At 31.2% G+C, this 24862-nt stretch overlaps 1 protein-coding gene across 1 annotated transcript in view; it reads right to left on the bottom strand.

The window, feature by feature from the left end:
• Positions 1 to 21697, bottom strand: part of LOC127738539 (protein FAM124A-like) — a 32430-nt gene extending 10733 nt beyond the window's left edge. The window contains exon 1 of the mRNA XM_052249822.1: positions 20908 to 21697. Coding sequence (XP_052105782.1) covers positions 20908 to 20987 — 80 coding nt within the window. The 5' untranslated portion in view covers positions 20988 to 21697. The remainder of the gene's footprint in view (positions 1 to 20907) is intronic.
• Between the last annotated feature and the right edge of the window lie 3165 nt (positions 21698 to 24862).

The raw sequence follows: 24862 nt of genomic DNA, 5'->3' as shown, positions 1-24862 counted from the left end.
TCGAAATATCTGTAAGCGTACATTTAGTTAAATATGTTTTAGGTCATTCCTTGTATTAATGTATATATCTACATATTTAGTTCCATATTGTTTATATTTAATGCGAACATATTTGTTGCTTTGTCTTTATGTCTGTCTAACAATTTCATTACAATATTAACTATACATTGTTTAGGAAATTTAAGTTGTATACAACTATTTCTTTTATTAACTCAGTGGTAAATGACAATGCGACAGTAACCCTACAAAACAATAAACAAAACAAAAATAGACACGCCTTAGGGTCATTACACTAAAACGATAGACACGAGTCCATATCGTATAACAAGATAATAAAGAAGGCAAGCTATCGGCGGTCTTCCCTTTTCAGCGGCATTTTTTAAATACAGGCAATTACAACGTAAAATTTCCGGCTGGCCGAGATGAAACCCCTAAAGAGAAAAACATTTTCATGTAGAAATTGTCCATCCTTTTGATAAATTTCTACTGAATATAGCCTTCTGACATATATAAAATCTACTTACATTTCATAAAGACACTTACTGGCGTCAATTCATGGATATTTTTATTGATATCGGAAGTACAGAGTCGGATCTACTCAATAGTGCTTGATGATAAAAATTGATTTAGTCGTTCTCAAGTGGGCTTATTTACAACACCTTCTTTGCAAATTTATCTAAGATGATAATAATGATTATAAAAGGTTAATGATACCTAGTTCGCAGCTATCGTAAGAGTTGTTGACTTTGAAAATCAAGGCAAAATAAACAGAACTGTATGAATAGTATCAAAGAATATACAACGCCTCACTTAAACATTCTGGCGCGACCTCAGACACACGTGACATTTATTTTCTTTATGAAAGGTGTGAAATGTTCCTTATACTTTAAGTGAAAACAGATAGTTCAAATAAACTATACTATTTGGACTATTTTTGAAATAGGAAAAAGTACTTTTGCATATTGTTTGATATACAAAAAATCGAATAGTTTATTCAATAGTGCTTTGCCACAGGAATCGTGTTTTGTACATGTATATGTGTATGGTTGAAAAGATTATGTTTATGCTTATGTTTATGGTATTAAAGTTATGCATGGATCTTAAACTGTGCATAATTTTCTATGTAGAAATACTTTTGTAGCATTACAACAAATATGGGTATTTTACTTCGGTATAAACGCCAATAAATCAATTTTATTGTTAATTTCATTTTCCTGTAACCTGAATGTATCACTTTCAATTGCTTTTTTGCGTGAACTGATGAAAAATTCAACGTAATTTGATTAAAAAACAAGACATCTGCAATTATTGTTAATTGCATGTCAAAAATATCCCTGGTCGTAATACAAAAAAGAAAACAAAAAAAAACCTACCATAATGATGGTATGCATGGAAACATGTTAACATCATTTAAGTTTTCCCTGCTGACTGAGAGTTTTGATAGATTAAAATGGCATGGAAATGTAATTTACCGTAAAGAATCCTCTTTCAGAGTTGATATGGTACTATCTATTCGATTTTCACTACTCTGTTCAGAACAAAAACAACATTCCCCCAAACAAAAGAAGATCGATTTAAAGTTGCGATCGTAAAATAATCCAATTTTAGTAATCCAATTAAAACAGACCAAGAGAACAATAATCAGAACTTTTATGGGCGAGAATCAGATATAACCCTGAATAGCTGATGATGATCTCAATGAAGATCCATCTTTGAGTTCCATTATTTGTCAAGGTTTATGAAACATCACGAAATGATAGAATTATTAACAATTATATTTAGACGAGTGAATTACAGTCTTTGATCTTATCGAAACATGTGTTTTTCTATTGAAAAAAGTTAATAATTCGATAAAGCTGTCTGTTTTTCTATCGATCTGAAAAATTCTTGAATGCTATTAAATATTTTTCTTTCAAATTTACTTTTCCTCTTTCTAATCACTCTATGTATTTTCTTATTGTGCTTCTAATATATATTCTTTGATCCCAGTCCATATCTTTTAAAAAGAATGAATAATTAGTTCTTATTATAGTCCTGAAAAAAAACTTATCTATACAACAAAATGATAGCATTATATGAGTAAAAGATATGAAAAAAAAACACTTTCTTTTAGAAGATCTGAAAGTAAGCTTTACTTTTAGAAATTGAGATCATCTGTAATCTGAACTTTAGATGTATTTGATTAAACGTTTCGTAATATCCTTGTACATTTTAAAGTAATTATGTAGAGTACGTATGACTGCTTACAAAAAGTCGGCGTCGCCTATAGATAGCTACAACTTAATTTTAATAAAGTAAAATATAAATTGACTTTTTTTTACCCAAGAAACAAAATTATTTTAGAGATAAGACTTCAACAATTTTAATAAAAACAAAATGTTATAGTGAAATTTCAAAAATGTTTGCAAGTCAAGTTTAAATCTTAAAATCTGTTAGACTAAACACAGTTGGACTTTTTTCAATATTAGATATCTGATAAGTTACGCCCTATCCTACATTTTTACATGGAATGTGATTAAAACAAAAGTGTCACTATTCTTTTCAGAAATCAGTCGGCTTTGTTCTTTTTGTGTCGTGATTTGAAAGTCAATCGTTATATGAACTATATTGTATGAACTATATAGTAATATGACAGGTGGCTAACGACCCAAACAAAAACTAGTATCTTAGGATCTAAACTACTTAAAAACACATAGGTTACAATTCCTTTGAAATGAAGGTTTGCGTGCTTTCGTCCAAAAAAATCTATATGTCCGTCAACATTGAGATACAGCTTTCGAAACCTTCTGGCTCAGTATTTCCCAAAGAGTTGGCTGCCACTGTCGGAAACGTTCATTTTCAATATTCGGTTTTTGTAACAATTTATTCCGAAGGCTTAGCGGAATCAAGCAATACCATATCCAGAAATCAACGCCACTTTGCTGATTTTAATATTATACTAAAGAAATCGGATACGGGTCACGGAAATTATATTAAAATGATAGGGAATTTTGAAAAAGAGAGAGGCTTTTAACATTGCAGTATAAAATACAGGCTAAAATGGCTGAAACGTCAAATTTGCAAACTTCGTGTTGAAAATTGGATAACAAAGTCATTACAAAAACAGGTTGCGAGGATGAAACTTGAAACTTGAATGTCCAAAGAATAAGCAAGTCCAAACCTTGTATGTGTAGTCGTTGAACTCTAGGTTCCCACGTAAAGTTAAAATGCCCCTATTTCAAGAAGAATAAACTCACGAAAACACGAAAAATTCACTAAATTCGCGTTCATTGTTTTGATTTTGAGCGCTAGCCTGGGGTCCTGGTTATCTTGTCAGTATACGCAAAATTATTATGATATACACCAATCAACGATAACTCTGGATACCAGGCTCTTGGTTTCTAAAATTGGACTATAATAGCAAGATGCTCTTTGTCAGCATCAAACGCTCCTTTTCCCTTTAAATTGTGTCCGGCCGCCTATGATGACAGATAAAGCTGATGTATTTGAAATTAATAGGAAAAAACGATTGTTTTTGCAACAATTGTGTGTTGAATAATAATTTAATATCTGTGCAATTATCAAATGTTAAATTGTTTTGTTAGAAAAACCAAGACTTGTAATCGGAAATGAGTAAACCTTCGCGTTTGTTTCCTATCAGATTAATTTCACAACTGACATTTGTTTTCAAAGAAATAAACGCAGTAATTAAAGCGATGAGACGAATTTCCTAAAATTATGGCAATCGTTTTAAAACAGAACGTCGTATTGTAAACAAGTTTTGTTTAAATGTGAAAGGAAGTACTATGTTTACTCTCTAGAAGTCCTTGTTAGCATTGATGACATCAATATTTGCATTACGTTTACGGCATATTATTTAAAGAAGACATAAAAGGAAGACTTAGTTGTAGTGTAAAGCAATATAATGGAGCTTATTTATTGCTTAATTGGTGGAATTGTTTAGCAGGTATATTTCCGCTTTCACTATTGACTAGAAATCAAATGTCCCGTAATCTTTGACAATTTGTTTGAATTAAAGAAGTACATAGTCGTGTATTATGCATAATTGTTAAAATTACCCCAAGTCTAAAAAAGTTGGTATGCATTTTGTTGAAAACCATATGTAGACCTATAGATGTCTTTTAAGTTTGTTTGCCTTGCAAACGTTATATCCTATTTATCAGTTTTCTCTTATCAAAAGTAAAAGTCACATTTATTTTAGTGATTGCTACGTTTAGTCATACTTATTCGTATGTCAGATGATAGATTAAAAGCTTGCATTTATTCCCACTTTTAGAAGGCCACTCGGGGTATAGTTATCATATTGTACTCAATATTTCGCGTGTTTCAAAGAGCTATTACATCGCTAACGATCAATCAATATCAACAGTGATAAGTATAACATCAATCAAAGCCGACTGCCAATTAGAAATTTTATTAAACAGATGGATTACTGCCGATGCATAATAACACTTTTACATAAATCGAAGAAAAGTTTCAAATCACAAAATCTATGGAGAGCTTTGTTAAAAAATACTTTGGTTGTTGTCATCAACTTTCAATAAATCAGGTTTTGTGGAAAATAACATAAAGAGATCTCAAGGCAAATACACAAAAGGTTAAAAAAAGACATCCGAATATAGAGGTTAATGCGCCAACGATATATACAAGGAACACGACAGATGTAGGAACTAACTCGAATGGAAAGACGAATAAAAAAACACAAAACAAGCGCTTTTGAAAACACGAACTCAAGATTTTTTAAAAACATGAACTCAAGATTAAGGCAATATGAACTACAATCGAGAAGGGATAATGAATATCAAGCTCCGAAATGGTAGGCATGTCCTAAAATAGTGTCCCAGACAGTTTGGTTTTAACTCATTGTTGACAGCCGTATGGTGACCTCTACCTTATTTGCTCTCTGATTGATAGTTGTCTCATTGGCAATCATAAAACATATCTTCTTAATTTTCGAGTTATGACGATCTCAAAACAAAATGCGAATTCAGTAGCTACTGCTGTTTGCATTGTACGTGATTTATTTATGTTTAATTTAAAGTATACACTAGAATCTGATGACCGATAGGTTTTAGAGTTATGACATCTAGAATGGGTATGCAAATATTAATGTCAAAACAAGCTGTGGTCACGATCGCGCTATTAACATAAACTTTTCAATCCAAACGCTTTTTGATGGGCTTTGATACTTTAAGTTATAGTTGAACTGATTCAAAAACTGTCAGAAACCGACGGAATACTTAAAACGTCAGCTCAATATATGTCTATGACAGATGGTGGCGAACAGAGATTTTTCAGGATGGGATACATACTTCCGATGTTGTATTGATTGTCGAGGTCTTAGTATTGATAAAATGGCAGTCAATAAGAACATGACTGAAGGTCTAAAATTAATCGTTTCTGGGCTATCCCTCAATTTGTTTGTGTTTTTTTTTTAACTTTTAATAGTGCAGGGTCTTGTACATATAAATATAGAAGAGTATACCATAAACGCACATAATGCTGACTAAAAGTTGATTATAAAAACCATGCAGAGATTCAACACTACACATACATGTATCCTAAATAGGTCGATTGACCGACGGTTGCTTACTTTCCAGTGGTTAAAATTGCATACAAATTCAAAACGACTATGATGAAAATATTTGGGCCTTATGTTCTTTCTTATTTTTACTGTAATGCAGTGTTTACAGCAGATATTTGCATAGCTTGTAAATTATCAGAAAAAAGTCCATTCGTCCAGTTGTCCCTTTCTCAAACCCGATTCGACTCAATGTCTTAGATGACTTATCTTTTTACGAACTGGTACCTTTTTAGCGAACAATACACATCGTGTAGGTCTATAGTAAAGAGAAAGGTAATATGCTATATGTTATATCGTAAATCCCAATTAGGTTTGTGATATTTGCTGTTGGGTTTGAGCAACCATTTCTCTATCGCCTTTAATTCAGTCGCTTCTAAACTCTTGTATATTTTACTTATTATAATGGGAAAATCTAAATCTTTGTCAGTTCAAATGATAACCATATACCTTTATATGTATCGCATCGTACTTTAACATTTAAATTTACATGCTTCAACAATAATTCAATTTATAATATTAAACATGTGAATACCTGTATTATAGTTGTCTTATACTTATCACTCTGTAAACATAAGCCGCTTATAAGTATTTACTGTGCTATTTGTATCAATAATCGTAGCTCAGGGGAAATTTTACAAGAATAACCTTTTGTGTATTTAATGCTTCTAACCTTCTATAAGTATATTACGACTTAGTTTATGGTGTATCAGTTTTATAAGTCTTTGTTTGGGCAGTTACAAACACTTCATCATATTCAAGTCGGTTGTCTAGTAAAAGTGTTCAGTCTGAAAAGTTGTTCTCCATAATAATTTAGAGAAGCGAAAAAAGGTTAATGAGCACTAAATCTCATTCAAGTTCCGAAATACACATATATTCATTGTTATCTTTTGGTGAATCATGACCACATCTTAGTGTTTATCAATAGATTTCAGTTCCATCTGTTTCTAACATCTATCATTTACTGGTAAAAAAATAGATTTTTCTTTCATGGAGAAAAAATAAAGGAGAGTTGGGAGATACCAAGGGATATTCAAAGTAACAAGACCATGGCAAAAAAAAAAAGAAAACACGCCCAATAGAATAAAAAGAAATAGAAAACTAAAGACAGAGCAATATGAAAGGCACCAAAAAAACAGGTGTGACATCAGGTGCTCCAGAAGGGTATCGATTTATGCTTAGTGTTTTGATAACAGTTGTTTGTCTCTTCGTCTTTTGTGTTTTTGTTCGTCTTTTCTGATTTAGCTATGTTTGTCTGTCTTTCTTTTATATATGGTGTTTTGTTGTCCCCCTTGGTATCTGCTCTCCTTTTAAAAGTCTCGATTCCTATTCTTTTCGTTGGGGAAGTGAATGTATTCAGAGTTTGAATTTAATTGTAAAACAACACATACTTTGAATATCTTACGTTCGACGGACATTACAAAACCAGAAAATTAAACCACTTTTATACCATCCTACACATATTGAAAAGAAAATTTAATAAGTCATATCAGAAAACAGAATGTAAAAAATTGTGACTGGCATTTCATTTAAGAAAACAAATATGAATGGGGCTTTCTGATTGATATAAGTCTAAAGTATCAAGCTGACAGTAGTGAATAAAAACAAACAGAAAGATTGTTTGATTAAATTTGTCCTTCAATACACCATTAAGTTATATAATATGTCATCCTTTCAAATAATTAGAATTCAACATGTACAGATGTATAGCATACATAAATGTATGTCCTTGTACCACTGAAGGTGACATAACACAGTACATCGGGACGTGATGTAATCAATGCATAAATTAATGTTCTATAATATATGTCTGATCAACATGCAAGAGAAACTTTCAATTTCTGACATGTAGAACATGTTGAAAAGTGGCTTGTGTCAGACGTTATACGTGTTTCAAACATTATACAACTTGTTTCTTCAATTGATAAAATTTCAAATGTAATTTTTCATTTGCATGACATTTTTTTGTACAAACTTTTACATATTATCCTAATTTCTTTGATGATTTTTTTAACGGATTAGGTGTAAAGATGGTGTGTTAACATCGTTTATAAATGCAATATCTAATGTTAAGGCATGTATAATTCATTTTTCCCATTTTCATTTCGTTCTTAACCATTTTACTTCATTTTATGCTTATATAGGTTTTGAAGTTTTTTTTTAATATACTAAAGCTTACAAGGTACAGGTTCGTATAAAAAACAAGCTACAACTTTCTATATACATCATCCTAACCCCTAACAGACTTATCTTTGCTATATTTTAAAGTAAAGCTTCAGCCTTGACAGGGAAGCAGGAAATAGGCATTCAAAACAATTGATAATACATAAAAAGGATAACTAGATAAAAATTATTTGACAGCACTACAGTCCACACCTATCACTTACAACAGTTTCCGCTAAAACAGACGTACAAACAAAGATAAACAACAACGAAAACACATAGTTCATATAGCCTGATTTGGTACAGACAAACTACGTGGAGGTTTGCGTCTACCCGTTCAAAGATTGAATCTATGACCTTCAGCAAGGTCGAGACAAATAGGTAACCAGGAAACCACTACATGCCAATGCTATAGAGATTCTCGGGGCTATTTACAAAGTAGCATGGACATTTAAATAAAAATCTAATGTTTTGTTTAACATGCAGATAAGAATCTACCATGCTCCGCAACATTATACATTCGACATGAAAGAAGTTCATATGAATGTTTTATATCTAAAGGGTATTGGACTATATGCTAGTGAAGCATACTAGACTGTCATTATATAGTAGATTATAAAACATTCACGTTTATTATTTTCCACTTCAATGAAATTAATACATTTCTATACGCTTTTTTAAATGCTGTAATTGATTTAAAACTATGGCTTGGATTGTGGAAAATTGCAATGTAACAGTATTAGTGTCATGTTTTTATTAAATAAGATTAATAGGAGTTTGCGTAAGTATACATATGTATACATAATAGACTTAGGATATGTATACCAATTAGTAAACGAAACCTGTAATCATCTTATGGTTACAGGCAAAGAAAGAAAGGAGAGTAACTCCATATGAATCCGTCTATGGGTGTTTAAAATTGGGTCTGCTGCTGGGAGAATATATATAACGTAACACAAAATATAATTAATTTGGATTAAGTGTATGTCTCAATTTGAAATTTTACCAATTTAATGTAGTTTTCACACTCCCATAATGACATTCATGCTGAGATTGCTTTCAGCCAGTAAGGTATAATTGTTCGTACATTTGCTGGTGACGCGACATGGTTGACCGTTGGCCAGTAGAAAGTTCTTAATGCATGCGTGTGCTACATTAGTGTTGTTAATAAAAGCTATTAAAGAAGTTTTTGAACACTGACAGTATCGTGCCACCAAAATTGTGTTGTGTACCAAAATACCTATTTCAAAATATGCCGTTGTACTCTAAAAAAAACTTAAATGTATTCCTTTATCAACAGACACAAAATTCAAGTGTTCAAAAGGCTTTCAGAAGTTATTTTGTTGACGATATATATATAACGTTAAACGAAGTGATAAAACACAATGAGAGGTTATAGTTTCAAGAATTTTGGCTATAAAATTTACTCTTTGCAAATCGTAAATTCAAAAAAAATGTTTGGGCAACTGATCAAGTGTGAAATCTGGTGAAAATTTGACCTTGCCTGTACACGACTTGGATTTGAATTTTTGTGGTTTCTTTTAAATAAAAATAACCCTGTTCCATGCAGTGTTTTTCTTATGACCCTGTACAATACAATTTCAGTAAAAACCGGGTTCTAAAATAGCCCCCACCCCCCAAAAAAAATAAAAATAAATAAATAATGTTATTTGATTGCTGCAATGTAGGGTATGATTTCCACATACAACAGAATTCACTATATCCAACATTATATTTCCACCAACTGCATAAATGACTCAAAAAGCTTACTTTATTTGGCACTTGAATCTAAAGCTTAACTTAGATAAACACATTTTCAGTATTAATAATTAAGAATTAAAATCATTTAGAAGCAGCTTTACATCGTCTTATCGTTCAATACACAAAATATAAACAAGTTCTTGTTATGTTCATTGTTGGTGTTAGCTTTTATGGGCTATTCAGTCTTTTCTTAAGTATTTAACTTTATTGAGAGCTTCTCAGCATAAACTGTATTTATAATGAGTATTTTAAAAAGTCATTTTCTTAAGGATCATTCTAATGCATTGAGAAAACCAGATTTCGTATGTAAACAAAAATTTGAATGTGTTTATAGAGTAGTATGGAAATTAAAAATGTGTCAAATTGAAGTGTAGAAACTTAATTTCATGGTCTATTTCTAATTCAAATCTATAAGTTTTTGCAGCATATATGCCACAGGATACAAACAATGCTAATAATCGAATAGTACTCAAAATATCAGCAGGGTTCCCTGCAATATATATAACTCCATACTCAGTGAAACATTTTCGTCAAACCTGTTGAACTCTGGTCTTTTTTGTATAATTATATATTATGTTAAGTAAAAAGTTCAAATTTCAAATGATACAGGTGCAATCTTTGGAAGGAATGACGAAGCACCAAGATACTTGTTTGATTGTTTGTCAAATGTGTACTGAAAATATATTCGGTCACCTCTTGTTTGTAAGAATAGCTAAACTGTGAATAACATCAGTATAGCCTTTATTGAATATGCACCATTGTATTTTTGCACCTGAATGTTCGAACGTTACAAATATAAGTTCTTGACGATATATTATACAAAAAAACAAGTATGACGTCTCATGCATTATTTGCATAACATAGTGTAAAACTATATATATAATCAAACCTCCATCGTACACTGATTGGACTATTTTGAAGCCAATTCTTTCAGCCCTTATCTATCATTATTTGCAACAAATAGAGTTTCTATGAGAAACTGAAACAGCTAGCTTTCTTAGATTTCAATAGTTTGATATTAGCTAAAAAAGATTCGAAAAACGACAAGTAATAACGTACATAAACAAGCTGGTTGACTAAGCAATATTTCCAACACGCGAGTTGTAAGCATATTTCAGATGCCAAGAATTTTGTTTGTTATCACATACTGTATGCTCATGTATTCTTAATTTAAACAATAGATATCCGGTTAACAAACAACAGATTGATATTTAAGAGTTTTCTTGAAAAGAGACAAATTGATTTCATGTGCAGAATTCAATTCTAAATGTCAATCTTAAACCACGATGTGGCAGGCTGTTACTGTATAAGACACAGAACAACAGATTTGTGATTAAATGCTTTCAATTGTCCACCTTTCGGTCATTGTTAAAACCTATCTGAAGACGTCGACTGACCATATTCTAGAAGGATGGTGTTCACCTTCTCCACGCCTCTCCGTCAGAACAATTGTCCTAAATATTGTGGTTTCATGACGGTAAAATATTCTTACATTTAACAGGGTGTGGAATTCGGTATCATATGTCATGATTTAAAGTGTGAACGTGGCGAAATTTTAAAAAGATTATCTTGAACAAACGCCAATACGAAAATAAGGTCGTAGCTGGTCTTTTGTATTTTATTTGAGTAAATGAAACATTTGATGGTTATCTAAATCATAGATTTCATAGGACTGTTTTGTTGATCTTAGATAACATGTATTTCTGTTTAAAATGATGAGGTGATTCGTTTTTGCAAATTTCATCTTTAAATGTCAAATTTAGTCTAAGAAGGGTTTTTGTTAATTTGCTTCCATGGTTATTTTACACCGAAATACGACACAGTAAGTCATTGCTTATGTTCCAAAATGTTTATAGTACAATAGATAGATGAGATTTTTTATTGCAGTCATCGCTCTATATTATGGATTCATAGTTACAAGCGAGAGGTCTTAAACCATAAACCATATGATATCACTAAATATCTCAAAGTAGAATAAAAGAAGGCATTACGTTAAAACGTTTAAACCCGCTGCATTTGTTTGCACCTGTCCTAAGTCAGGAACCTGTTGTTCAGTGGTTGTCGTTTGTTGATGTGGTTCTTAAGTGTTTCTCGTTTTTTATATAGATTAGACCGTTGGTTTTCCTGTTTGAATTGATTTACACTAGTCATTTTGGGGTCTTTTATAGCTTGCTGTTCGGTGTGAGCCAAGGCTCCGTGTTGAAGGCCGTACTTTGACCTATAATTGTTAACTTTTTACACATTGTGACTTGGATGGAGGGTTGTCTCATTGGCACTCATACCACATCTTCATTTCTATGACTTCAAACAGGAATTGTCAACGCTACTTTAAAGACCTGTTCACTTTTAATTAGATCTTATTTTTTTTTCAAATAAAAAAAAAGTACGTCATTTGATAAGTATACAAATTCCTATCTTTCCTGGAGTACTATCACATTCACGAGTGTCCATAAAGTCTGTAAAGTTAAAGCTTTACAAGTATTTCATTGTGAAGTAGATTGTTAATATAAGTATATATGTTTTTCGTTAAATTTATGATAATCATAAATATTTATGTCTATGCAAAGATATCACGGAACCTACTTAAATATTTGATATATCTAACGCGTAAGATTACGACAATTCATGACAAAATAAAATACAAAAATGTACACAAAGGGGTAATTGGAAACCGTTAACAATAGGAACGGACTATAGGTTGGTTTAATAATAGTCATTTATTTACCAACAGATCATATCCGAGCTGATTTTTCTATCACACATAGCGTTTCGATCTCTTGTAAAGGCAGGGATTACTGAGAGAAGACAGTCTGCCGTCTCTGTGACTCTTACGACATTGGTGACGAGTACCATTACATTATGAATTGTAGAACATTTGAGTCAAAAAGAAGGACATTTTACCATAGCACTGTTGGTCAAACTCTAATACCTATAAATTTGATCAACTATTTAACTCGTCAAATATTGATATATTAAAAAAACATGATATAAAAATTTATCAAAGTAAATGTGAAAGTCAGTCCTCCAAGTTAATTTTATTGTATTGTTCACACATGAATGTAATAATTGTACCTTATAGTTATTTTTATATATTCAGTATATATCAGTTTGGGAGTTCAACTATTCACGGACACCATTTGCCAATTATTGCTAAAAAGTATACATATGGAAACTATCCACTAAACTGTTTTTGAAAATCAATACTTTTTTTACATTGTTAGCTTCCATATGATGCTTAAATAAAAACTTGAGTATAAAGGTATATTTTCTGTGCATAATTTAAGAGGGCCAATTGAAATTGATTTCGTGTCAAAACTATAAAGAAAAATCACTGTATTACCTCTTTTTTATCACATGCCCTTACAAACATGGAATAAAATTTGGTCTATCAACAAATTGATCCATTTTAGAACAAAAAATCGTCCCTGTATATTGATTATACTTTAAAAACATACTTAACAAGATTGATGCTGGTTTATATATATTGAATGGTAATTCCACTGAATAAGTATCATTGTAATGAATGTTCAGTTCTACATAGCCATCGTGTCCTTGGTAACCAATTTAAGATAAATTAAGGACTGCATGATTCCAGAAAAAAATGTTTCAACTGAATTTTGCATGGATTATACGTAAGGTACACGAAAGCAGACCTGGGGTCAACTATATTCTCACTATGTTCACCCAGTTAACTAACAACACAAATAAACCACAACATAAATCTAAAGATATCTGCCACCAAATAAAAACAAGAAAAAAACGGGAATGCCGGGTGTGTTTAAGCACTTCTGGAAATTCAGTACAAAAGGAAGTTCACTGGTCAGTTATAGGGCCACTCTTCTTGCTCAGTAGTACATGTAACTGATGTGCAAATGTTATGCAAATATCAATTAACATTTAGAATTCGGTGAACAGGAGAGAGAAAAAAAACAAATTATAAAATCATTTCAAACGTGTTTTAAACAATTATCCCAATTGTCCTGAATATGCATGAAATATTTGCCACTGGTTGTTAAGCAAGCAACAATTAATCAATTATTACACAGTGATGTTTTCACATATAAACATATTTTTTCTTATTCGGCTACCTCGTTACAAAGATTGATACGATAGCGAATAATTACCGGTTCTAATTTCCGATTTCCCCAGCATATGGAAATTTAACTATTTTAAATTTCAATATGCTTGAAAATATATATAACTCTTTTTGGTTCCATTTATTTCATAAATTGTAAACTTGTCAAGTTGTAACTTTATCAGATTGAACTTTAATTGTTTGTTAAACCTATATTAGATTTAAATTATTTAGATATACTTATCATATAAGAACTTGAGAGAACTTGATTGATATTGATATTTACTTTTAGATAATTTGAATTTTATCTTACAATCTCGCTTCTTTTCAAATTATTAGGGTTTATTGCAAAACTTAATCAACTATACTGCACAAAGTTTTGATAGGATTGAACTGTTCCGGATAACAAATAATGAATTTTGTAACAGAATCCTGTCTATTGTTTAAATCTAAGGCCATTAGCTTTGTTTAAAATCTAGGAACATTATGCAAATTCGTGTCGCTTTCATGTATCAAATTTTCTCGGTTTTGAATGTCTTCTATCGGGTGTTTATATTGTTGTTTGTCGTTTCGCCATATCTCGCCCTTATTCAAGATAGTGAAATCAAATTTTATGCTCTCCTGCTTTTAAGGTAATAAATTTCTTAAATTTGCAATAATAAATGACCATTTGAAAAAAGAAAATAACAATTTTAGATCAAAATGATATGATGACTTTTTGCACCTGGTAAGAATTACTCTAATCGCCGGCGATCTCAATATTAAACCGCTCATAAATTTGATGGAAAACGGGTCATTTGACATTTTACTACAACAAAACTACTTTTTAGTCAATAAAGTTGTTTATGGGATTATAGTGAGTACTTATCATACATGCTATGTTGTAGGTCAAACTAATCAAGATGCCATTATAACACGAACGTTATTGCACTATATTGTGAGGGGTTTGCTTCCCGGAGTACATGTAGTAGATACATAGCCAGCCATATGCGGTTGGGCTAGGGAAGTACTTCTTTAGCTCAGTCGGTTAAAGCGCTGACTTGAAATACAGAGGTCACTGGTTTGAGACCCGGAGGAGACATAAGACAATGTGATTTTGAAATGAAAATCGTGCTCTCCGGTTGATGAGCAAACAGGTAGTAAAAAAGACGCTATTGTTGAAATTTAAACAAAAAGATGCCTTAACCAACACTGTGAAGGTATCTTTTGTGTCAATTCAGCTAATTACCAATACATATAGTTTATACTAACTGCAGAAGCAAACGAAATGCAGTGGCTAGGCCTGCAATCAATACTGGACGGATACATCCATGGAAAGCGCCGTATAATTTGATGTTCTATTTAAGTCCTTTCGCCATGTCTGCATAAATTTTTTCCTTGTCTTCCGCATGAAAGTCAAACAGAAAAAAAGAAAGGCTAGTCTATCGTTCCTCCTATTTGGTAGTGTTGTGATATGATGTATTGCGTCATAAAAATATATCAATTTATTGTATGGCAACATAATAACTCCAAGAAAAGTTAGCATGCAATATTCCATGATATTGCACTAATGAAAATATATCTTCAAAATAGCGACGTCATCAATGCAAAAAAATGTTTGAAAACGAAAAGCCAAATAAACAGAAAGAGAATTGGCGAGATCATAAAAAGTAAGAATACAGTGTAAATAAAAGAATATCATGCTCTTTTTTTAATTAATCTATTTGCTTATACCACAAGCCTTAAACAACAGGCAAAGTATATGACTAAACATAAATATTTAGAGAAAACAGTAGCGAAGTTCAAAAGGTTTATACATTCATACCTTACAACAATAGAGATATCTTTGCATTGAAACATTTCACTCCTAATTTATCTTGTGTAATTTGGTTCCCATATGTAACATTGGATCTCTCACAAGATCCCATCGGGACTATTATGACTACAGAAATATCGTTTCGTTTGAAGTTAATTTGAGCCACTGCAAAGTTCATTTGAAACTAAAACAACAGTGTCTGCTTTCTAGACAGCATATTTATTTTAGAGTCAGTTCCAATGGGAAATTGAGGCTTAATACAGTCATTGTAACACTTTAAAAGATGTACTATAAATATAGAAAAATCTTGAAAGTAAACATATTTTAAAGTTAAAATGGTGTGATGAAAGTGTCAACGAACGCTCAATTTTGTTATTGTTTAATGTATTTCTCTAGGCTTATATATTTTAAGGCATATATTCATAAGTTTTCTCTTGCCTAATAGTTGTGTTTAAAGAAGGTACACATTTTACCTTTAGCCCCAAAATGATATTTATTCGGCAATCTTAACTCCATTATTCGAACTAAAATTCAATACGACATCTTGATGTTACATTTAGCTATTTCGTACTTTAAGAAACGTTTATGTCCTTTTTATAACATTTATCTCTATAATCAAAGTAATTCCGAAATGAAAGTCAGGATGTTGTAGGTTTGATAAATGTCTTTCTAACGTATTATTAGGTTACGTATTGAATGGTCCCATAAATTCAAAAATCTAAGTATTCTTTATTTTATTACACTAGGTTTGATGACTCTTACATTTCATCATTTGATTAAAATTAAATTTAAATTGTTGATTTCGAATATGAATAAAATAGACATCAATTTAAGCATTCTTTATGTCTTCACCATTCGAGAAGACCTTTCAACATTGAACTGTGTATAGATGGACGTGTTATCATAACCATAAACTGAATTTAGTTTACCACTTAGAGAGATTTCAGATATGTTTTCGATTTAAATAGATAAAGATGTAATTGTTTTCATGCTTGTCTGGTTTAATTTATCTAGGCTAATGGCTTTTTCCTCCAATAATTCTTTGACAAGTCGCCGGTCCATTTGATGTTAAAGCAAATGTGCAGAATTGCCCACTTATACTAAAATGTAATCATAGTAAAATATGTTTCCAACATTATAATAATCCGAAAGGTTTTAAAGTCCGAATGGTTTCTAGGTGACATAACAAAGTAAAGAAAAGGTTTTTAATTAAGCTGCAGACTTTTTAGAACGGAGTAAAACCAAAAAAATTTAATGATAGTTTTCAGTTTAAGCTAAAAATGGAACAATAACATAGTTGTGTACTAGCTTTGAGAAACGGAGTAGCGCATGATTGTCCCTTGTTCCACCACCTATATTTTTTTAGTTCTAGCAATTGCAGTAAAATGTGTCACCTTTCATGTATTGACCTCACTGCGGTCATAGGATGAAAGACGAAGAACCGAAAACCACTTTTCTGTCAATTGAAAACTGTTTATTACATGCCATAAACATAGACTTTGAATAACTATCTCAACTAATTGATTTGTAAATGTCAATAAAGTAAGAGTTCAATGGGGTAGGATCAATTTTTCCAGATTTTATTTCAATCCTAACTTTAATTCATAATCTCATAGCTCAATTTGTGTACTTCCAATAGTATGTCTAGTTTCTTTCCGATCACCAAAAATTTAACGCCCACAAAACGTAATTTTGACAGATTTGGTAAATGTTGAGTATATACACAAAATGTTAAGGGAGGACATCCTACTACCTTAACAAAAACGAAAATTCTGTTGGAAGTAAAGCTTTACATTTGTATATATTGTATATCGTATGTACAAGTTATTTCCGATGATTTTGGTTAGCGACGTCCTGTGATGCCAAGTTTTGAGATTTTTACCTTGTGAGTGACTTGCAGGAGATATTGGCCCTACCTTGTAAGCATTCCGCTTTGTGTTAATACTAATGCACAAAGCGACTTGAAATAAGTATACAAAATATTTAAAAAATAAATTGCTTTATATCTTTTATTTGTTAGAATACTGTGGTTTCAATTAATTTCTATGAGCAATTAAAAGATCATATATCGAACAAGGAACTTAGGACTGCTTCTATGGCAATACCAAAATGTAATTCTTAAAAATGAGAAAACAAACTAAGTTGTATATAAAGAATTCGGTATAAAAGTAATTAGCCATTTAATGACATATTAGGAAGCTAATTACATGCGATTAATATCTTTTCGATCAAAATCTCATCAATGTTTATTTGCAATCTTCAAAAGCTTCACGTACTCAAACACTTATTAGACACGGAACGATTTGACATTTTCAATACCAAGGAATTATTATTTTTTTGGGGGAATAATTAAGAAAATGTCATTGACGAGTCAATGCTTTTGTTGTCGAAACTTTCATAGGTATACTACCAAACCAAATATGAAAATAATGTTTGACGTAATGACCCGACGGATATCGAAAGATACTGGTCCACTATAAACTATAAACCAGGCTAAGTAAACAACGATCACCGTATTCAAAGTTGTGATGTGAATAATCTCTAGGGTTTTCATGTTCAGATACAAATATTAGTGTCTAAGTGGGCTGATAAAAAGGGCGATTCACAGATTTTGTGTCAATAAAAACATATTCCGCAGGGCTACTAGTGGACACTTCAATAGGTGATACGATCGAGTTTATCGAATTGAAGTTTAATCAAGTAGACCAATTGATAAACAAGCCTAAAGATATGTAAAATATAGATATAATTAAATGTGAATTATCTTTAATCATGTAGACTTTATCTTATAGATTTGTCTTTTAAACAATACATTTACATTCATTGTTTAAATTAAACCCAAATAACCAAAAACAAAGATAAATAAATAAATAAATAAAAATTAACAATTTACATTTAATTTTAAAATGGTTCATTAAATGTTCCACTAAGTCTGTTGTTCAGCAACAATGCAATGATGATGCACCAGAACTCAATCAATAAACGCAAAAGCGCCTGGTGCCAGGTAAACCCCAATATGTCTGAATCGTACTTCCAATCTCCGCACTTTTTTGTCGGCGGACAATACCCGTATAAAACTTTAATTTGCCATAAATGATTCAACAAGGGATATATAATTAGTGTAAATAAAGACTTCTAAATGTTCTGATATATGAAGATCATTTAACGTAAACAAAATGACTAATATATGAAATTAAAATGTAGTATGAATGTAAAATTTTATTGACGTGTAATTTATTTTTTTTCAATTTAGACTTTTATTTATTTCAACTATATATACATATGCTTCGGTGATTCATTCATAAACATAGTAAATTAGTAAACACTTAGATAGACAATGTGTTACTTGCAAGAAGGAGTTTTCTATTCCGAATAGATGCTACTTCCTGATACTTCTTTTTCAAAGTGCAACACCACTTTATTTTAATCCATTTATTATTTTTGATGTATGCTATCTGGATGTGTCACACATTGGTGTATTTTTTTTAATGTAGTCTTATTGTTCCAAAACATTTCACTCTACTCTAAAAATTAACGGATTACATCTTTCTTGTTAATTTAAAACATCCGTTTTTTTCACAGACAATCGAACAAGAACATGTTGAAGGATTTCCAAATAAATAGGCTTAAAACAACATTTTTATCCGGCAATACTTAATTCATGTACACAGTAAACTTATAAAGCAGCAATGAGTTGGCAACAGCTACGAGTCTTGGAGTTAACTGAAGGAAAGGATTGTAAATGTCAATTAGACAGCAAACCAACAACACAAGTACACCACGAATGGACATCCATAGAATCGGTCTACAAAATGGACAATTGTCCACACCGTATTACAAGCTGTCTAGGGAAGTTGTTCATGCTACCGAAGGCATTCCATGGATAAACTAATTGAATTAAAACATTCAGTATCTTTTTTTATTAAGAATATGTCTGAAATATAGTCTTAAGTACCAGAAATATATAAAGTATGATGGTATTTCATAGTGAAATTTGTATTGGTTTAAAACAATAATGTTCAAAGTTTTTATTGCTTCAAACTTAAAAAAGTTGTTTGAACTAAATATTTCGTACTGTTAATCTGATTGATCGGATTGTAGGAAATGTTCTCCCTTTATTCCATCTAATCATTTTCAAGGTTTGTTAGGTTTATACCCTTTATACATGGAAACCATAAACCAACTACCTTTGTGAGAAAAGTGTTCGATGATATTGGATATTTCAAAGCAAATGTAAATGTTTACAAACTTCGCTTTGATTCTTGTTGAATTTGATAGCAATAAAATTTAATTTTTATACCAAGTAAACAAAAGGAAGCGGATTGTTTTACTTAAACCGATAAGAAGATCCTAAAAGTGGTAAACGTTTTAGAGAATATAAGGTGGGTTGATTGGAAAACTTTCTATGATAAACAATACAAAAGTTTGACCGGATTGGGTCACGAAGTTGAAAATGCCAGGTTGGCCTATACTGTAATGAGTAAACTAACACACCTGTGTCTACAAATAGCGCGTTTCTATATGGTGTATTTAATTTTGTAAACATTTGTTTTTACTATATATCTATTAAAAGTTTTATTGATCCTTTATTATAAACACTCTTGAAATGTAGTGTATTGGTACTTTTGTTAAACAGTTCAGAAGAATGGTATAAATCAATACAAAGTTGTATATTTACATGTACTAGGAGTCCATCTGTATTTAATTTTGTAGATGGTTTTTTTTTTTTTTTAAGAATTCTGACTATGGATACAAGAAGATACATAATACGCGTCAATAATACAGCAACCCAAATTGTGAAAAAAAACTTAAAGGAAAAAACGAAAAGACATCTATTGGTTCGTTTTTTGTTTTTACTTTCTGGCTAATATTATAGGCATCTTTAGAGATAGATAACAGATCTATAAGCCATATATATCTATGATATGACAAACATCGATATTACAGTCATACATAGAACGATCCAGTAATATACACACATCCAAGAGGAGCCAACCGCACATGTATATTTAGGAAGCCCAATGTTAAATGCATATCTTTTTAAAGTGCTGTATACTTATTTTTAAATTCGGAAACGGCATAGATTAAAATGTAAAACGTATTAATTAAATAAAAATATAATAAGAAAATAATAAAACCTTAAACCCTTGAATAGGTTAATAAGATTAATGAAATAAATATGATTGAAAATTAAGTAATCCGTTTTCTAAAAGTACCGTTAAAGAATAGATTTATAATTTCGGCTTAAAGAACAAATGACTTTTTATACATACATATGTATAAATACATCCATGCCAATTATCCTTGACAAATTTCGATTCTGTAATATGTACACAATAAAGACGGGTACTCTTTCGTGTTTTTTCCTTCTCAATTGCTCCTCAAGACCGTTCGTTTCGTTCGTCCCGTATGACCGTTCGTTAACATCATGAATGAACGAACTTCCCGGACAAACGAAATTACCGGTCAGCATCGAACCCCCTTCAGACTGAATTCTAATAAAAGTTATATTAAAATCTTTTGACTACATACCTATAATCCCAGACTGGGAACTTGCTATGAGCAGTTCCTGATTTTCTTTTCTCGTAATTCCTCTTGACGTATTCTTCCATAGCACAACCATGTAAATTAAATAATACATCCCATTTTAATACAAATTGTCGCTATACTTCTCAACTGGATACTCTCACAGGAGTTAATTAATGTGCTGAGTTGATGAAATTGACAACAATCAAAGTCATTGATCGATTCTACAGCTCTACAGCAGGTAGATAGTATTGTGACATTATTCGACAGACGATATCATGTAAATTAGTTATGATATTGATAATTAAAACAAAGATGGATACACCTGTCCAGGTGGCATTTTATGAATGATCTTAATAATGAATGTTGTCAATATCACAATACTTATCACAATATGTTAATTTCACACTTCTATCCTTGAAAATCTATGTAATCAACACCAAATACTGTTCCGGAATTATGTGAATCTCTCTAGTTTTATTCAAGCCTATGTTATCCTGTTTTGATATTAGATATATATTACTAATAATTCCCAAGCAACAATCTTTTACAAATAAGATATACTTTTCTCAAGTTTCCAATTTTTTTTGTTTTTCATATTATTTCATTTCGATCCTTTGAATGGAAAATATACCCTTCTCTATGCTTTACGTGTGAGTGTTCTCAATTTAAATATCGAACTAAAATTTAAACTTCAATACCAAATTTTACCTGTTAAATTTAAAGGTATTAATGTTCAAACGTCTATCATAGAATAACGGACCACACTTCATTCTACTTCGAACAAGGAAAAGTAGTTTTTACCTGTTGTCGATAAGGTGGGTTTTATAAATTGTGTGCCAAGTTTTTATTGATTTGTAAAACTTTCATAATATATGACATTTATAGATAAATCAAAGTTCACGACAAGAATTAATAGATATGCAGATAAATATAAATTTACATTTTGATATAGATTTATTGAATACATTAAAATGCAGAGGAAAAAAGAAACAATCACGATATCCGGCGAACGGACTCCTTTCACCAAAAACAGTCGACACAGTCCTGCGAAGACACTCGTGTCAGTAAAAAAAACCCCAAAACTGTCCAGCAAAGACACTCGTGTCAGTCAAAAGAACCAAGACTTTCCAGCAAAGACACTCGTGTCAGTCAAAAGAACCAAGACTGTGCAGCAAAGACTTTCGTGTCAGTCAAAAGAACCAAGACAATCCAGAGAAAAGAGACTCCTGCATGTCATTTAAAAACGTAAAGAATATTGAGCGAAAAGACTCCTGTAAAATTCGAATTGTCTTGTCCTGAATTATTAATATTTGAATTGCTTTACATTTGTCATGTCGGGTCCTTTATATAGCTTGCTATGCGATATAGGTTTTGCTCATTGTTGAAAGCCGCACACTAGCTTGTATATTTGTTAACTTCTGTGGCGTCATGTTGGTCTCTGATGAAAAGTTGTCTCATTGACAATCATACCACATCTCCTTTTTTATTATTATGTAAAGACATAGTCGTTTAATGCTTTATATACGACTGCCTGTAAATAACAAAAGTTCTAAGTTTATTTAAGGTTTGAGTTGGGTACAGAAAAATTTACATTTCTCCTTACCGACATACAGTAAAACTAATGTTAAAGAAGGAGCATCTGTTTGGCCGTGCGGGATGTATGAATACGCAGCAACGTCTGTACGAAATGGGGGTTATATAGTGTTGTAGAGCCCAACTATGGACCCCCATACACGAGATTCTGTATGGGTTTATTAATGTGCAAATAGCGTAGCAATCGCCCTATACGAGGACACTAATTTAACCTTCAATTAATATTCCGACGTAACGTGTCTGCATATTTGTACATCTCGCAAAGCAGTCAAAAAGACGACTCTTGAAATCACTATTGGAGGTTGATGGGTGTCATGCCCTTCAATCGAATGTGGTGCTTTAGATATGTTGTTAAATTATGTGTTAAAGTTTTATGAAATGTAAACACTTATAATGTAGTGTAATAGTACTAGAAATTTAAATTCTCCCTCGCCCTGCTCGTCCGAATTTAAAGTATTTCTACTCTAAATTCAATAGGCTTTAAACAAAACAAACACAGAAATAGGATTAGTTGCTCGCAGTAACATATTATCTTCTCTTGCGATACATTATTTTATTAAACTTTATAATACAGGTTTCTTTTATACAACCAACATATATAAATACATGTAATAAACATAGCAGCCACTGTATATATACTAATGTGACTAACTTCGTGACGATTCGACGTAACTGCGAGCACCTTCGATACTAATACATTTAAATGCCAAACTTTATATAGTACCATAAAACCCCACCCGTAGAAACCGCCAAAACTTTTCTCGTGCCTTGTGCACGTACCATCAAACTTTATAAATAGTACATACTCTTGCAGAACTAGTTTCAGAACTAGTTACACTAGTTTCCATCTATATATAATTAATACAAATACCAAACGGGAAAACCCATTTTCAAACGAAATGAAATATATATATGTAGGTGTGATTTTCTCTGTATTTGACTCACCGTAACAATTCGTAATGTTGGGGAAACGTACAGTTTGAACAATATTATATATATAAATACGGTCCGGTTCAACAATATACTTAAACTTTTTTCAATTGTATATGCAGCTATAAACTAAAAAAGTTATTCGAGGCATATGTATTGATGTTGAAGGTAATTTTAAACAGTATTAATATTTTACATTTTCTTTTTAAATTTTAGCATCGAATGAAATCGTTAAAAAATATTATTTATTTCTATCTGAAATAAAATACTAAGTTACTCAAAGATAAAGAACAATAAATTGCATGCAGAATAAACATTAAAAAAAGGATTGGTAGAAATAATTAAAATAAAAGTGGACATTATAATACGATAGCAATAGAAAGAGAGATTTTGATCATTTTTATATCTTCATTCCAAAAAGACTGACAATTTAAGTGTGTTCTCTTCATCCAAGTCATAGTTCTTTAAATGTCTTGGAAGCTTGCTGATTTAAGGCCGGATCAATCGTTTCTGCGTCACAAAGTCGTGATACAGAATTTCCCGAAAAGCTGATCAGAGTGATATATTCACAATACTTAAGTAATTCTCAAATTTAGGGTTTTATTAAATAAAAGGTGATATTTTTGTAAATGTACATTTTTTACTTAAATCTATGTAATTGTTCCTACCCAGGGGTTTTATCTGCTCATTTTCTCGGTATTTAATCAGTATAATGCTTTAAATACACAAGATCGTTTTCATGTACAGTTGATATGAATGTACTTTTACTTTGTCCATAAACATTTACTTTTGATGAAATTTCAGAGTTATGTCATCAATAATGTAATAATGGCATTTATAGACAGGTATGATAGACAAGAGTCTCCATGAGCCTGTATAGCTAAAGAACATATTCCTTAAAAGAACTTAACGTTACTCCAAATATGTAATTGATTGATTGTTGGTTGCTGAACGTCCAGTGGCAATTTACTTTACTGTTATATATTAAAAGTTAGGTCATTGAACTCTATGAATTGTGCCTTATATTTCTGCGAGATGATGCGGTATAATTTTCTTTACTGAAAAAACCGGTGCTTAAATGTATATTATGTTTCTGTAAAATGATTAAAACTTACTTAAATTATATGTGTTTTTACATTTTACATACAAATGAAATGTTTATGAATAAATTCTGTATCACTTAGATTGAAAAGATATATATATATGACAAGTAAATTAATCGTTTTGACATTTACGACTGTATTTTGAACTGTAAATTGGATGATTTTGTTTTTCTTAATACTTTACATTTGCCCCAGTAAAATGATATATATACCAATTTATGACATATATATTATACATATTATGATTTAGTAATGCTGTTCATTATCTGGAGTCGTTGGAGGAGTATAGTGTGCTTCGCAATGTGCACTGTATAAGTGAGAGTTAAAAAAAG

This window comes from Mytilus californianus, unplaced genomic scaffold, assembly GCF_021869535.1.
Source record: "Mytilus californianus isolate M0D057914Y unplaced genomic scaffold, xbMytCali1.0.p SCAF_4, whole genome shotgun sequence".
Lineage (NCBI taxonomy): Eukaryota > Metazoa > Mollusca > Bivalvia > Mytilida > Mytilidae > Mytilus > Mytilus californianus.
Note: the sequence above shows the minus strand (reverse complement) of the source record. Positions and strands in the feature narration are given on the sequence as shown.